The sequence below is a fragment of the Colletotrichum acutatum genome (assembly GCF_030867785.1).
Source record: "Colletotrichum acutatum strain CBS 112980 chromosome Unknown BDZ83scaffold_38, whole genome shotgun sequence".
NCBI lineage: Eukaryota > Fungi > Ascomycota > Sordariomycetes > Glomerellales > Glomerellaceae > Colletotrichum > Colletotrichum acutatum.
This window is the reverse complement of record NW_026849032.1, coordinates 83,647-99,929: the sequence shown is the minus strand read 5'-3', so window position 1 is coordinate 99,929 and position 16,283 is coordinate 83,647. Positions and strand designations below refer to the sequence as shown.

General features: G+C 53.3%; 3 protein-coding genes across 3 annotated transcripts; 2 read left to right on the top strand and 1 right to left on the bottom strand.

Annotated features, from left to right (window-relative positions):
• Positions 1-2,392: 2,392 nt before the first annotated feature.
• On the top strand, positions 2,393-3,256 carry BDZ83DRAFT_751407 (phosphoribosylglycinamide formyltransferase; the record flags this gene model as incomplete). The annotated part of the gene is made up of 3 exons (XM_060514046.1): positions 2,393-2,804; positions 2,921-3,045; positions 3,110-3,256. 3 exons carry the CDS (start codon positions 2,393-2,395, stop codon positions 3,254-3,256), a joined length of 684 nt encoding a protein of 227 aa, XP_060365818.1.
• Positions 3,257-6,492: 3,236 nt separating this feature from the next.
• Positions 6,493-8,902, top strand: BDZ83DRAFT_718930 (cation efflux family protein; the record flags this gene model as incomplete). Its single annotated transcript, XM_060512125.1, has 6 exons — positions 6,493-6,911; positions 7,062-7,700; positions 7,784-7,897; positions 7,960-8,058; positions 8,206-8,411; positions 8,658-8,902. The coding sequence occupies 6 exons, from the start codon at positions 6,493-6,495 to the stop codon at positions 8,900-8,902; spliced, it is 1,722 nt and encodes a 573-aa protein (XP_060365817.1).
• Positions 8,903-9,357: 455 nt separating this feature from the next.
• BDZ83DRAFT_618315 (phosphatidylinositol 3) lies at positions 9,358-16,140 on the bottom strand. Its single transcript, XM_060508071.1, has 8 exons — positions 15,800-16,140; positions 14,109-15,713; positions 12,347-14,052; positions 11,681-12,299; positions 11,425-11,631; positions 11,255-11,377; positions 11,091-11,222; positions 9,358-11,042 (listed from the first exon to the last, which is right to left on the bottom strand). Exons 1-8 carry the CDS (start codon positions 15,980-15,982, stop codon positions 9,846-9,848), a joined length of 5,772 nt encoding a protein of 1,923 aa, XP_060365816.1. The 5' UTR covers positions 15,983-16,140; the 3' UTR covers positions 9,358-9,845.
• Between the last annotated feature and the right edge of the window lie 143 nt (positions 16,141-16,283).

Genomic DNA, 16,283 nt, shown 5'->3' with positions numbered 1-16,283 from the left:
CCAGAAAAAAAAAACTTGCAAGATGGCAGCCGAAAGAGATTTACGCCGACTCTTAAGGATAGTCTTCCATCGAATATAGTATACTAGCACGACCGGGAAGCCACGCCGTCTCCAGCAAAATTCAATCTTGAAATCCTCCCGGGGTGATTTTGGTACATGGGAGAACCCACAGAATGAATGATGTAAGTAACGAGCAAAGCCACCCCCCCGATAATGCCCTTATCGAAGTTGATGTACGAATATGACGCAAAAGTAGCATGCTATGCATAGGTAGGTAGTAGGGAATTTGGCATAACCTGCCACGGCCAGATACATTTTACGGCTTGACCTACCTTTGCGCTTAGTATGTCGACGATGCCTTGCAATTCCCACCTCCAAGTATCCACTCGTACGTGCATGGCCGTCGACGTCGAGGCAGTACATAGGACAACGAACCCGTCCGTTCCCGTTCTGCAACTGTCCGCCGCGCATTGGCCTGTAGGCCGCCGCCCAGGCCGGAGTAGCCTAATGACAACTTAGCCAATCCCGTCCGTCAATAATTCAATCTCAATATGGCACGGCCGAGATTCGATCGAGACAGGTCGACCCAATCCGAGCCGATGACAGCGAACTAACTGGTCATTGACCCGATCCGATTTCATGAGCTTTCAATAATGCGGCACCACGATGCACGAAAAAGGGAGACACTCCAAAGAAAATGGATTACACTCACATTGGCACACCCTCGTCAATAGTCGGCGGATTAAAGCTCCGTCAATTGCTGCGCATCCTGCGTTGCTACCAAATACATGCCAGGGCGAACCTCAAAGGGGAATGTTCATGTCGCCTTGGACACCCGTGTTGGTTTGGTCCGTCTTGGTCTCGTCGGCTGCCTTGCCGCCCCAGACTTGACCCCTGTTTAGGAAGGTTTGTTCCCCTGCGGAAATGGACGGTCAAACGGCGTCTTGCTGCTCTCCGCCGTTGAGGGGCCGGGCCTCTAGTGCACTTTCGCGTCCAAGTATGGCGCATGCGGGCGCTTCTGGTTGGCAGGGGTCGGAGATCACAGATCTGACGATGGCCGCTCATGGGTGCATGAGCAAGCCGCAACGCATTTTTATTGACTTGAGCTTATGCCTCATATGGGGATTTGATTTACGGATAGGCCATTCGCCATAGTCAGGCTAAAGGCCCGTCGGTGAGAGGTAGGTCACAACAAGCTCATACAGTCAGGCTAGGGATGATTAGTGAGCCAAGGCCATTTCGAGGCAGGAACGTGTGCTACTCATCTCTCGCTGCAAACATTGTGTCTGATGGGGACACTACGGATACAATAACTTCTATCTTCTGCCGTTAAGACCGGCCATGTCCGTTGTCGGATAATTGCTCGTCGTCCAATGGAGCGGTGAGGACAGAACGTGGTATTTTCTCAATACACGTAACACTTCTTATCACGAGATGGGTACCATCACGAGATACGAGCTCTTGGACCCCGTCTCACTATGGCTTGTTGCCCAAGTAATACCATGTGAGTGGAAACATTAAAATCCTGCCGGGCAATCCACCAGCCGGAGCTCTTAGGCGCGGTCTCGGGCTAGATCCAACTATTACGCTCTGTGCTTGGCTTAAGGTTAGCCCGACATTGAAATTTCATATTTTTCCGATGTTCTGGTCACATAATTCCTTTCAGCCATGCCTATACTCATAAGAGCCTCCTACTATCCATTAAGAAGCATCAAATTGCCCTTTCACTGAATGGCGGCTAACATCTTGAAGGATGCCGCCTGGCTTAGCGGCTCTTGTTTGTTTCACTGCTTCACTTGCTACTCATAATTGACATCGAGCCCCAGAATACGTCAGTATTCTTGACATTTCTCGACGGGTTGAGTGAGCCTCTAGGGCTCATTTGCAGACCTGAGCGAGTGAAAACCCAGGATGAGCGACTGGTAGCACCGAAAGTTCAGTCTCCCGGGCCGTCTTCAGACCATTGGTTCCCGCCCAGAGTGACTGCCCGGCCAATGACAAGCTACCCCGCCCTTCCTCAGATGCACTCACAGAATTTTTTTAAACCTCTGGCGCAAGGCACAACCACAAGACTTTGAAGTGAATACTCTGTGTAACGAGACACCAGAAACCCCCATGACAGACATCTGAACCCCGAAGAAAAATCTACAAGATCCAAGAGGCCGGGAAAAGCGTGACCCCTGGACTCCGTGAAACTAGCTTCGAAATTGCTGCCTTTATTTTTTTTTCACTCTCACTTGGACAGTCAAATAGGTCACCCGTCTCAGCCAGAATATCTCTCGAGAGTTACCTCTCTAAGGAAGGAAGACTCGACCTCACCTCCTCTCACTCCTCACCAAGGCAAAGTCATTAACACCCAGTATCTCACACTCACATTCACCAACATCCAACCATGTCATCATCCACCGAACACTGCCGCCTCGTGGTCCTCTGCTCCGGCTCCGGCACGAACCTGCAAGCCATCATCAACGCAGTCGCCGACGGCACCGTGCCGCAAAGCAAGATCGAAAAGGTCATCGTGAACCGCAAGACCGCCTACGCCGTCCAGCGTGCGGAGAAGGCGGGCATCCCGACGCGGTACTTCAACCTCGTCTCGGGCGGCTTCACGGCCAAGGGCGAAAAGGACGAGGCCAAACTCAAGGAGGGCCGCGGCCGGTACGACGCGGCGCTGGCCGAGGTCGTGCTGCAGGACAAGCCGGACCTGATCGTCCTCGCCGGGTGGATGCACGTGTTTAGCGCGCCGTTTTTGCGGCCGTTGGAGGCGGCTGGGGTTCCTGTTATTAATCTCCATCCGGCGCTGCCTGGTAGGTTTTTTGTTTTTATATATCTTTTCTGTGACGCTCTGGAGAGAGGGGGGCAAAAGGGGGGAAAGGGGGAATTGTGATGGATGCGAAGATTGTTAACTAACACTGCTCGTCAGGCCGTTATGATGGTGCCAATGCGATTGGCAGGGCGTATGAGGATTTCCAGGCCGGCAAGCTTGAGAACAACCGGACCGGAGCAATGATTCACTATGTCATTGAGACAGTGGACCGTGGAGAGCCTGTTCGTCTACTCCTGGAGGTGTTCCCCCTGTCCACTTATACATTTTGCTGACGGGCTATGGTAGATCCTCATTGAAGAGGTTGAGATTCGCTCGGGCGATAGTCTGGCAGATGTTGAAGAACGCATGCACAACGTCGAACACGGTCTCATTGTCAAGGCCACCGCAAAGGTCGTCCAGAAGATTCTGGAAAAGAAGAAGAAGCAGCTCTGAGCATTGGCAGTAAGGGGCAAAAAGGTTGGGAAGCTTTCGTGACACAAGACTTCAACGTCGTCACACGTGATCAATCAGACTCATGGCTAGGCTCTGTATGAGCCTGGGCTGAGCTTCTGCCTTCAGCTTCTAGGTTCAGCATTCGGCCCTGTGGTGCTTTTCAAGATGCAGCGCCCAGCTTATGTGGCCAGTCGTGTTGGCTTCCCGTATCATTCAGGGCCAAAGGCCGGGGCGTTCCGTGGTCCCCGAGGAGTCATCGGGTTTTGAACAGGCGCAGTAGCCCATCTAACATGGCGAAGAGCCGGGCAAGCCATGTTTGCGTTGGAAAGGAGTTTGTCACCGAGTGGATGACCCATGAAGGCGACTTTTTGAGACAATATGGCCCTGAAGAGGTCACCTATGAGCTGGATCAGGAGTCCGTCTTGCGGCTCTTCTCTACCCAGCTCGGTCTTCAGAGAGAACACTCAATGAAAGAAATCTCTGTGCCAAAATGGACCGCAGATTTCGGACTGCGAACCGCGAACCGCCAAGCGACATTGTCCCGTCATGATCTATGGTAACCTTTACCGGCTATTGATGATCTGAACCCAGAGGATGCATCGAACAAGAGCCTCTCGCAAATAAGTGATTCAGTTCAAAAAGACGGAAGACGTGAATAACATCGTCCGTCATAAAAGAAAAGCCCAAGCCCCAAATCGGCCCAAGTTCGGGCCTCTTACCCATGTGCGGGCAGCAACCAAAGCCGAAGTCAGCAGAATGGGGGGTGCATCCGTGCCAGTTTCCGAATCGAGTTATCTTTATTCGTTTTTTTTTTGTTTTTTGGGCAGGGTGGAAAAGGATAAGCTATCGTGATCATGAAAGGGAAGCCGGAGCCGGGGTCGCAGCGGAGGACCCCTCATCAGGTGATGCAGGTGATGGCGGACAGGTACGCCGTACGAAAAAAAGAAGTTCGCCAAAAGTTGCTGCGAATGAGTGAGAAGATGCGGCTCTGCTGAGATGTTCTGCAGGTCCACGGCCCGGGGAGGGGGAAGGGGGGAACCCCTAACCAACTTCCCTAATTGAGGAGCCAATGACGAGTGCAGGGCTGAAGGAATTGGGTGAACGCGGGAGTTGAGCTAGGGTTTCTTGAGTCTTTTTGACGTTGATCAACAAGTTCTAGTGTCCTAACTTGCTGTTTCTGTTTTGTTGCATTCAAGTATACCCTCCATACGGACTATCCGCAAGTCCTGCCTGGGTTACCATCGAACATGCCGTAATGCCAAGCCACGGCGCTATGCAAGCATTGTCACCAGAAACCCCATCGTCTCTTATGCCGGAGTTGAGACGGGAGACAACTTGATTGTCCGTTTTTGCCGACGTGCTGCGCCTCGGAACGAGTCTCGAAAGATGAGTACCTAACCTAGGAAAGGGGAAGGGATAAGCAGGGTCGAATTAGGGAGCAAACAGTTACCGTTTGATCTGAATCTTGGCGGTGGCTCGAGTAGAGCTTCCTTTTGGTAAGTGATGGGAATGGTTCAGACAATTGGGGGCCCTGGAGGCTGGGGGTACCTCAGATAGTATGAACTTAGTCAGTTGGTGCTCGGCTAAGCCAACTCTGGTAAAAGGCAAGACAATACGGAGAAGGTATGGGGGGCAACGCGGGCCGGGGGTTGAAATGGATTATGGACTCGGAAGTGGCGGTAAAAGGGCAGGTTGAGTCGGGGGGAAAGGGCACTAATTAGCCATGTTGGGGCCCTTGGGGGCTGTACTCAACTTTTTTCACTCAGGACTAGCCGAATCAATCGAACGAGATGAGAAAGTATTGGCGCGACAGTGAGCTCTCCACAAGGTGTGTGTGTGTGTGTGTGTGTGTGTGTGCTCTGGTTGAGTTCAGACTTTGGAGAGTAGAAGAAAAAGAAGGGCTGGCGAAGTTATGCGATGAAGTCATGAACCCGGCAGCTGAAAGGTCAAACCTAGTTTCGAGTATCCCCCAAGGTAAGAGAGGCTTGATGTTGCACAAAGTGCCAGAAACCCCAAGAGTCCGTGGTTTGCTGAGCACCTTCAAGAGATGGTGGCCTATGGTCCATGGAGGGACCATTCAGAATGGCAGAACGAGACACGGGAGACAATGCTGAAGGGCCGACACCGGCTCAAAAGGCAACTTGGCGCGAGGTCGCCCCCGTTTTCCAGCTGAAAGCTCCAGTCTTTTTTTCTACAATTGCCTCGCCCCAATTAAGAGTATCGCGACCTGGTTGGCTGGGGGCGTTCTTGGAAATGGAAATGGGCAAACCTTTTTTTCCTTTTCTCTCTTGCTGAGGCCAGGGCCGGGGGGTTTCGTTCTTCGGGTGCACGGGAAAGGGCAACTCGAAACTACCTTAGGTATTATTTGTATCTGTACGTATCCGTACTCCGAAGTGTACCTACCTTGCTATGGTAGGTACGGGTAGATAGGCCAAGGTACCTACCTACCATGCCTGTCTACCTTGCCTTGCCTTGCCTCGATGATGACAGGGGAGCTCCCTCATTGCCCATCTGAGCAGCGAAATAGTCAACAAGAAAGAGCGAGAGGAGGGGAGAGACAGAGAGAGCAAGACCTACCCTCAAACATTCAGGACCTTGCCTCACCTGGGAAAAGCGCCCAGAGGAGCTACAGCAGAATCCATGGCGTTGCGCAGGTTCAAACGCCAGTAGCCACTCCTCCGATACAACATTGGTCGGGTCTGCCAACGCCCGTACCGTGAAGCTCCCCAAGCGTCTCTTGGTTTTGTCGAATCGTAGCCCCAGGAAGCTCTACGCGAGTATGAGCTCTCTCGAAAAGGTCCCCTCCCCATCCAAACCAAGCCCCCCCAGACCCCAACCCACTGTCTCGCCGCGCCTTGCCTTACCTTACCTTGCCGGCTGCTCGTCTCCTCAGACCCTCCGGGTCCATACTGCATACTCCGTCACTGGGGTCCGCCTTTTTTTTACACGTCCACGCGCGCCGGGACCTGCCAATTCACAGCTTGGAGCTGCCTGCTGCACGCCGACCACGAGATTATCAATCTCATCTATTATCTTGGCCTTCTCCCTCGCATCGCGCCGGCTACTCTTCCCTTTTTTCTTCTCTCTCTTTCTCCTTCACTTCAATCTCACTTCACCTACCTTACCTACCCGTCCGCCAAGCTCCACTCCATTCCCTCTGGTCCTCCTCCCTGGTCGTCTCCCTCCCCAATTCGACCTCCGCCGTCATCACCTCTCTTTCTTTTCCTCCGGCCACGATGAGCTCGCCGCAGGATCATCGCTCGAGCAGCCCTCGAGTAGGCTCATTCAAACGTCCCTCAGTACTCAATGCCGATAGCGACCCGTCACTCTTGGCCACGAGAGGCAGCGGCGCCTTGGTATCGCTCATCCGGAACCGCTCCAATGCCACTCTGCGAGAGTCGCTCAAGAGCCCGGCCTACCACCAGCTGGGCCACGACGAAGAGGAACATGAGAGCACCTCTCTGCTCGGCTTCCTGCATAGGGACTCGGACGATGACCACCACCACCGCTCCGCCGCCGAGGAGCGCCGTCTAAGCGAACTCATCTTCGGCCCTCAGATGAGGAGCATGCGCCTTATCGGGAACAGCAACCCGCGCTATCAATGGGAGCGCTACTGGAAGACGGAGGCCGAGCTTGAGGTTATGCCAAAGCATATGTGAGTTCCTGCTGTGCAATCGTGCCGCCCCGGATTGCCCAGGCGCAATTCGGGGTCCCCAGATTACTCCCGTACTCCGTCGACTGTTCGGCATGTACCAATCTGTGAGTTGAGGTGCGGATTGCTAACGCGCATTGCCAATTCCTAAAGCCGCGAATATTACGAGAGAAACAATGATTTGATTCGCATGTACCTCTACATCGACCAGCTCTTGGATTCATCCGTGCCCCACGATCTGCTCAACGAGTATCACCAAGCTCTAGACGCCTCGGCCTACCGCCCAGTCGATGTCCCCCAGACCATTACCGAGGAGTCGCCAACTCCCACCTCACCACCGTCCAGAGGCGGCCTCACCTACGGCAGCACTACTGCTTCAGCCCAAAACAGCAGCACGGAGCAGAGTAGTTCGGCAAACAGCATACAGCAAAAGGCGAAACGCAAACCCAAGGACATTTTTCGGTCCACCGAGGCGACCCCACTTCTCAGTGGCTCTGACGAGGAGGAAGGTTTAGCCGATCAGCCCAAGCCCGAAATTCCATGGCTCGAGGACTCCGACCTTGACAGCAGCGACCCCATCGTCACTTTGGCCATTTGGGTCAATTTCATCGCAAACGCGGCTTTGCTAATCGGAAAGATTCTCGTTGTCGTTTCCGTACCTTCAGTCTCAGTCCTGGCCAGTTTGGTCGACGCGGTTCTCGACTTCCTCAGCACGGCAATTGTGTGGACGACGACTAGGCTCATTGCCGCCAGCCAAAATGACCAGCATTCATATCCCGTGGGCAGACAGCGGTAAGTATCAATTTTCGCCCCTTAACTTTTTTCGCCATGCTGCCTCCGCGTTGCATTCCGAGCCGCGTGCTGACTCGCTACAGTCTCGAGCCTCTTGGCGTGCTGGTTTTCTCCATCGTAATGGTTACATCCTTCTGCCAGGTCGCTCTGGAAGCTATCCAGCGTCTCATGTCGCCCGACCATGAAATCGTTCAACTGTACGTCTCCTTCGCTCCGCAATTTTCACAAATCCGCCTTGCTAACCTCACGGGAACTATAGCGGCATTCCGGCCATCTCCATTATGGTTGGTACCGTGGTGATCAAGGGCTTATGCTGGCTCTGGTGTCGTCTCATCAAGAATTCGAGCGTTCGGGCGTTGTAAGTTGATCTGACACCCTGCTCCTCTTTCGTCGTAACCTCAACGTTTGCGTCGCAACGGGTTTACGTAGCCGCCTCCTGATCGGCGCCTATCACGGAACATGGGGAACTTTCATGACTGACTCTGTGGTTTTCTCCATTCTGCAGGGCCGACGACGCCATGACCGATGTTATTTTCAACACTGGCTCCATCCTGTTCCCCATTGTGGGCTATTTCGCCAAAATCTGGTGGCTCGATGCCCTCGGTGGTCTCCTGCTGTCTCTCGTCGTCATCGTCAACTGGAGCGGAACCTCGATGCACCATGTCCGAAACCTGACGGGCTTTTCGGCGACTTCGGATGAGAGAAACCTCCGTGCGTAACTTCTTTTCTTCCTCTGGTCCCCTTCTCCTTCCCTCTAACCTGCCGTTTCGTCTCCCCCACAGTTTCTATACTTAGACCCTGTTATAACACCCCTTGTCATGCCTTTGTTTCCTCTTTTCCTCTTCCCCTTATTCAAAGCTTAAACACATACTGCAAGTCGGAGAGCCAATTGGCCAGTTGATGATGCATCATACATTCAGTGAAATCGTTCATGAACTAACATCACTACCTCAATAGTCCTTTACCTTACCATGCGCTTCGCCACGTCCATTAGGCAGATCCAGAATCTGCGGGCATACCACGCGGGAGACAAGCTCTTCGTCGAGGTCGACATTGTTCTCAATGCCAACATGCCTCTAAAGGATAGCCACGATCTCAGTGAGGTTCTGACGTATTTCCTCGAGTCGGTGCCCATCGTCGACCGCGCGTTTGTGCATGTCGACTACGCAACGTACAACGTTGATACGCACATCACTCAATAACCACGTAGTAAAAGCGTTGCCGCATAACACAAAACTCTGTAATACTAAGTACGGGCTATATCTTCTGGTAGCCCTCGTCATAATCTTCTCAATCTCTTCGTATCTTTTGTAACGGTTGGGAGCGTCGGTAGATCACCACCCCAAGGCGGGAAAGAGTGGACGCCATGGTACAAGGTCAACAGGAGTACGAGGCTGGAAACAGACTATAAAAAGAAGGATCAGGCCACAAAAAAAAAAAGGCAGCATCTTGGATGGATTAGCATTTTCAAAGCGATTTAGTGGTTCGTGGCCATTGTTGTACATTTTAGGTTTGTTTACTCGGTGTATCTGGTTGGCTACAAAAAGAAACAAGGGGTGGCTGTCTCCCACCTTCCCTTCCGTCCCGTCAGTGTGGGGATCGACAGGGTCTTTGGATGTTGTTTTGTTTGAGAATCCTCCGAAAGTTTCAAACATTGTTTTTTTTTTTTTTTTTTTTTGAATTTCTGGATTGTCGATCGACGACAAGGAAGTATAGCGCAGGGGGAGGCCGGAGGGATAAATGGGGTAGGAAAGACAAAGGACCGCAAGTAGCAAGCAGGATATGTTAGGGATGGCGGCGATGTGGCGCAAAGTTGAGCGAAAACAGAACCAAAACCATTCATCAACCTCATTTATATGATTATTATTACGACTACGGATTCTGCTAAAGGACGGAGAAGGTCCCTGTCTGCGCAACAAATCACTGCACAGACGTGTGGTGCTGTTGGTGCGACGGAGCGGCGTGCGGCGCGAGGAACCGCATTCAATATCTCAAGCCAGGATTAGGATTCTATAGAGGCGGCAGCGGCGAATCAACATAAGGGCCATGAACAAAAATTCTAAACTAAACAAAGTAAGACTCCCTCCCTCTTTCTTGTCCTCCTGCCCCCTTTCATCCTCGATCTCATGCGCAAGCAAGCCCAGATTAGTAGGGAATGCCGTTGGTGAGCAGCTGGAACTGGTCATAGACACCGGTCGAGTAGCTGTTTGCGCTCCTGCGGATGAGGTCCTTGACAAAGTCGGCCGCCTCGCGCTCGCTGCGCTCCAGCACGAAGCGCTCTTTAAAGTGCTGCACGCTCTCGGGCTTGAAGCACGGCAGGCCAGAGTCCATCATGAGCAGAACAATCTGGCTGAGCTTCTCGCAGTGCTGGCGGGACGCGAGGAAGGCCTTTACGCACAGCTCCTCGAACCACTTGAAGGCCTGGTGGTGCGGGCTGCCGCCCATGACGGCCAGCATCTCCGTCGTCAGCTTGAAAGGCGCGCGCTCGAACTTGATGCCTCCGGGTGCGATGTCGAAGCAGAAGCCAAAGTCAATGTGCAGAATGTGGCCCGCGTCGTCAATCATGATGTTTCCGTTGTGTCTGTCCTTGAACTGCAGGAGGAAGGAGATGATGGAGTAGGCGGCCATGCTCTTGACAAAGTTGCTGCGGGCCTGCTGGAAGCGGAGCGAGTCTTCGTTGCCGTACTTTGAGATGAAGTAGTCGTAGAGGCCGTTGACGGCCTCACGGCCGAGCATGTCGCGGGAGACGGAGTTGGGCAGCACGTCAATGACACCGCACCCAGGGGCCGTGGCCGTGACGCGGTAAGGGTTGACGTAGACATCCAGGCCGACGTTGTGGAAGATGCCTCGGAACGCCGCAATCATCTGCAGGGCAAGCACGTCCTGTCTGCAGTCATCGCCGACCTTGAAAATGGCAGACTGCCACACTTCAATGGTGTTTTCCTGCGCCGGCGGCGAGTCCTTCTTGTGAACATCCTCGAGCATGTCATTAACATCCTCTAGGCTGCCCTTGTTCTTCTTGATGCGGAACGTTGCCATGTAGGGCGCCTTGGCGTGACTCTGGAGAGGCTTGCCGGACTTGCGATCGATGCCAATCACGACACCATCAGGGTTACTAGGAAGGTAGACGCCAATCTCAACCTTGATCTTGCGCAGTTCCTCCTCGATCTTCTGTGCCTTTTCCGGCTTGGGTCGGCCGACATATGGCTTCAGTTTGCCCGAAATGTCAGTGACCTCGTCGAAGAAGGCGAACTCTCGCTCGTAGAACGTCCTGTCCACATCAGAGAAGCTTGCAACCATCTTTTCCATAACCTTGTCGAGTGTAGGCTTGATTGCGTCAGGCTATTACGTTGTTAGCATCGCACGTAACAACAGGCTCATGCAACTCACGATAGTTGCATCGTCATCCTTGTAGGCGTTTGCCTTCATGTTCCAGATGATCTGATGCGCGAACAGCTGCGAAAATTGAGCGGTCTCCAGGATGTACCGTTCCACATAGCCCAGCGCGTCGTAGCGCAGCGTCTGCACAATTTGGGGACGTAGAAGAAAGTCACATCGCTAGAGTGGCTTTCCATTGCCCTCATTGCGTACTGGATAAGGAAAGGATGGTTCCGATACGCAGGCAGGAAATACGTGGCAGCCGTGATCGGGTTCACCGGCGACCAGAACAACAGGTACTAGGATGGTCAGTACCAAAGTAGAGGGAGCCAGGGATGTCACTTACCTTCAGTTGGAAGCTAACATCGTTGGGCAAAGAGCCACCCAGAAGAATAGGAAGACCCTCCGGCTCGGAGATGGCCTTCTGCGGGAAGTTGATCAACAGCCATCTCACCTCGCGTTGGACACGGGGATAGGGGAATCGAGTGACCAATTCAACAGCAATAGACGGGTCCTCGGCCCAGGCAACACGAATGAGGGGTGCGAGGGCAGTCTGTACTCATTGTTAGTAACGTTCCCGGATTGCAAAAGTCACCGCGTACCTCGATAGCAGCCTTATTCGCTTGTCCGTGAGCCTTGGTGGGCTCGCCGAGTGGGTGGACCCACACCGACAAACGCGTTTGTTCGCTTTCAAGGAGGAAAACGAGAAGTTGCTCCTTGGCCTGCAGGGACTTGATCGTGTCTGCAGCGTTTGCTCCGATGAATGCAACATGCTTCAATGCCGCCACGATGTCGGTCAAGAGACGAAGTTCCGTCTTCAGTTGCAGGATGTTGCTACCGAAAGACCATCTTGGAGCGTAACGGAACCAGCTGAGTGCGGCAGACAAGATCTTCTCCTTGAACCGCCATTGCGCGATGGCACCAATGGTGGTACAGACATGCAGCACCTTCAGTCCGAACAATACAATCTGAAACCGCAGTTCTCGTGCCATCGGGTGAGGCGTCGATGATCGCACAGCATCCAGAGTGACATCAAGCATGCGCAGGAAGACTCGTTGGACATCCGGGCTACCCAAGCGGGTGGCATTAAAGTGGCTAGCGAAGAATTGCAGCAGCCTCATGTGGGGTGACAGCAGGTTGTGCACCTGCTGCTTGCGTTTGGCCAAGGCCTCAAGATCACTGGGCGCGAACTCTTCCTTCAGAAAGAAAGGGTCAGGGTGCCTGGAAATCTGTTAGTCGCGTTGAAGAGAGGGTGTCTGATGACTTACGACATGGCATGGCTAAACAGCCCGAGACCGCTCTGAATGGTCGCCTCCCATTGTTGGGCAATTTCGGTAAGAAGTCTAGGCTCAAGATGTGGATTCTCGTTCATCACGCCCAACCACAACGAGACACCGAGCTTAATAGATTGCTTTGTGAACATGGCAAAGGGGATGCTGACGAGGTAATGTGCAACAGCAGACTCATCGCGATTGCTGCGGCAAAGCAGAGCTGCAGCTCTGCGCAGGATATCGCGGACTTCATTAAGAGCGGTGGTCTTCTTGCTCTTGATGCGGGCTTCGACATGCGCCAGGGCGGTGGCGGCGTTTGCACTGTCACTGGCACTCGATCCCGACGACTGCAAGAAAGACGCTCTACGGTTCAATTGCATGAAATTGACCAGTTCGTTGCCACGTTCGGGGAGAGTCTCGCCATATCGGTACTCTTGACGAGTGGTGTACTGGGCAACAAAGTCAGATCCAGTGTTGATGCTGCATTCTCCGACCCGATCGAGAGACTGCAGTCTTTGGTCGGTTGACGGCATAAGAGAGCCAAGCTCGATAGCGAAGGAGCGACCCAAAGAGATGTGGCCGTAAGCTCCTTCGTCGTCAAACTCGGACAAGTACGTCTGTAGAAGACCCTTGATGTCTAGGGGTGCTATGCTGATAACGCTCGAGACCCATTGCTTGGCCCTGCGATTCAGAACGTCCAGGGTATGGCGGCGGAATGTGTAATCGTCGGATAGCTCGACGGACACGTCTCCGAGGCTAGAGGTGAATTTGGATCGTGGTGCGTACAGATCTGTTTCGGCTTCCAAGCAGCTCGACCACATCAGAGAAAGAAGTTCCAGCAAGGCGAAGAGCGATGATCTGTGGCAGAGAGCAGAAGGAACCTGAGTGATGATGCGGTCCGCACAGGTAAAGGCTGCTTGCTGAACTCGCTCGATCCGATGACAGCAGCCACAGAAGATGGCAACGAGCTGTGCGGCAGCATACTGAGCAGAGAAGGTGGCATCCGTACCGCCCAGAGTCTTACGTAAATACTTGTCCACTACAGCGGCAGCAATGCCCTCCATAGTACTACTGACCTCTCCTCTACGCATGCTGGGCTCCAAGAAGTAGGAGAGAGCCTTGGTACAGTCTCCAGCATCCGCTCGGAGACTCTCAACCAAGTAAGCGGCGTGCAAAAAGATAACCTTGCGGTAACTCAATCCCTTGATTTCCGTAGCCTTGTTAGGAATCAGCTCTGTGAGATGTCTCTTCTGCAGCGACTCTCTGTCGGAGCTCATGCCTCGGCGTAGGACGGTATTAAGCTCAATGTCACTCTCAATTTGCTCCCCTCGTTGTTCGGCAACCAAGGGGGGCGAGTGAACGGCCATGATTCGAAGCTCGTTGAGATAGGTCTTGCCCATGTCGGTCTGCGTAGTGAAGCCGTGGACAACAATGTTGAACCAAGCATCTCTGATCATTGAGTGCGACTCGTCATCAGTAATAGTATTGAATGCCAGATCGTTGGTGGACATGAAGACAGCCAAGGGATGCAGCAGCTCCGCAATCTCTCGGGCAGCCAGCTGAACATCGGCCTCCTTGGTGTGGTTCGACTGGTGAACGTCGCCCATGGAAATGATGCTCTCCAGCAGATGCTCCCAGTAAATATCATAAAGGGGAGATCCACGGTGGAGGTTCGCTGAGATGTATGTACGCGCCTTCATGACCTAGTGATTGTTAGATTGGGTATAAACTGAAAGACGATTGGTTCAGAGGCACTCACAGCAACCAGAAGGAAGTCCTTGTGGCCGACAACCCCAATATGACAAATTCTAGAGAACACCTTCAATAGCGATCGGAACTCAAGCTGTCCGCCCTTCAACGCGAGAGCGGCAGCACCACTGACGATTTGAGCATCGACACTGCTGTTGACCTTGTCAATTTTCTGAAGCAGCATGGACTGCGCCAAGGCTGTGATCTTCTCGTCATTGCAAGCAGTCGCAATGCCACAGATGGCTTGGACGACGTTGCCATACACCATTGCGGTTTCTTCCTCGCCGGTGATGGCCAAGGAGATGCTGCTGCCGGTCGAATGACGATTTGGGTATAACGTTGCAGCAGCATCCACGGCGAGATCACCATTGGTGCCGTTCGTCATGGATCTGTCGGAGCCAGGGCTGAGAACGTTACCCAAGGTGTAGAGAGTTGTGATGACAGCGTCATGAGAAAGGAGCTGTAGAACAAACGCCAGACTCTTGGAAGCGACCGCAACGGTGCGAGCGTTGGGCGCGCTCTGCACAATAAAACGAGGCAGCAGTCTACTGGCGGTTGCAGCGTATCCCCTGGAGATCTTGCAGACCAAGGCAATCGATCTCAAGACAGTTGCCGCCAGGTTTTCATCCGCCATTTCGAGAGGGTCTGCAAGGGTCTCCTCCAGCCAATTAATCAAGACATCGACGTCTGCAACATCCTCGTTCATGAGCGAGCAATTGAGATAGCTGATGAGAGCTGCCGATTTGACTGCAAACGCCAGTCTCTGCTGCCAAGAGGACCCAAGCTTGAGGTAGTCTTCGCCGGCTTCGAGATAGTTCATCTGATCAACGGCTACTGTGGTGTACATGTCGAGGGACCTATAGTCTGCGTCAGGACTGCGTGGAGAGCCTGGTCTGAAAGCCCCATCGCCTGACATGAGCAAGTCGAGGATGTGGGTGCCGCGCAAGAGGGATGCGTCAGTAACCAAAAGCGAGGTGCCCGAGACAAGGAGCCACATGTAACTTCTTTGAAGCAAGATAGCTCCCAGGGGTCGCCCAGCAGCAGAGTAGTGGCGCAAGTATCTCTTCCACTCTCTGGCATGGCGATCTGAGGACTGTGAGTTCCTGATGGTAGAAAAAGCCGTCTCGACAGCAACCAAGAACGACTCTGAGAGGATATCTCTGAACCGCTGAACCAGTGCCAGTCTACCTCCAGCCCTCCAGAAGTCTGCTTGGGCGGATGCCGCATCAAGGAAGCCAAGCAGCGAGACTGCAATTGTAGCTGTCCTGATAGCGTCCTCCAAGTTTGGGTCTTCGTCGTCCGCTTGAGGTGGGACAGTGTGATCCACCGCATGATCGCAGGCATTGACGAATGCCCAGATGTTGTCGGAAATCATCTCGTACAGATCATCGTAGTGGGAGCCGAGAGACAGTAGCGCGGCCGTGATGTGGAATGCCAGTGCCTCCGTCGGTGATGGCTCAACCTTTCGGAAGAAGGGCGACGGAACAAACACCTGGACGTGGGCCTCGAGAATATAGGGAATCAGTTGATGGGCAAGCTTCTGGGCGCTCTGGCTCGTCTGAATAGCGGGCGCGGCTTTGCATAGCGATAGGAGGACCTCGAATTCGCGAATTGTCTACAGAAATAGGGGGCTTGTTAGCCATGGCTCACTACGAGATACAACGACACCAATCGCATGGAATATGTTGAGAAGTGCACTACCATGGGACATCTCCCGAGAGACGACAAGTTCTGCTTTCCAGAATAGCCATTGACGCCCTTCCCAGCAGCCTGGGTTGCCTTGCACAATCGGTCGAGATCAGAGCGGTCGAACGACGTACGCGAGCTGGCAGCAGAGAGCGACGCGATCTTCTCCAGCGCCCGCTGCCGAATGTCGCGGGTCATCTTACGGGAGTTCGTAGGGCTCTAGACCCCGTAGCGAGAAGTTTGGTCGATGGTTGGAAGGATTCGATACTTTCGTGGTTTATTGAAGCATTTCACGATGGGGAGGTTTCCTTGGAATTCGCGTCTAATTGCTGGCAGCTGCACAGTGACGATACCTTGTCTTTAGTGGTGTCTGCAAGCCTCCCCCAAATTTCCCATCTGAGAGCAGCCACATCCCTGCACAGCTCCTGCCATTCCTGAGCTCTTTTGCCTTAGTCATCAGGTGAGCTAGCTACCCCTGCCATCCACCATCACCCACCCA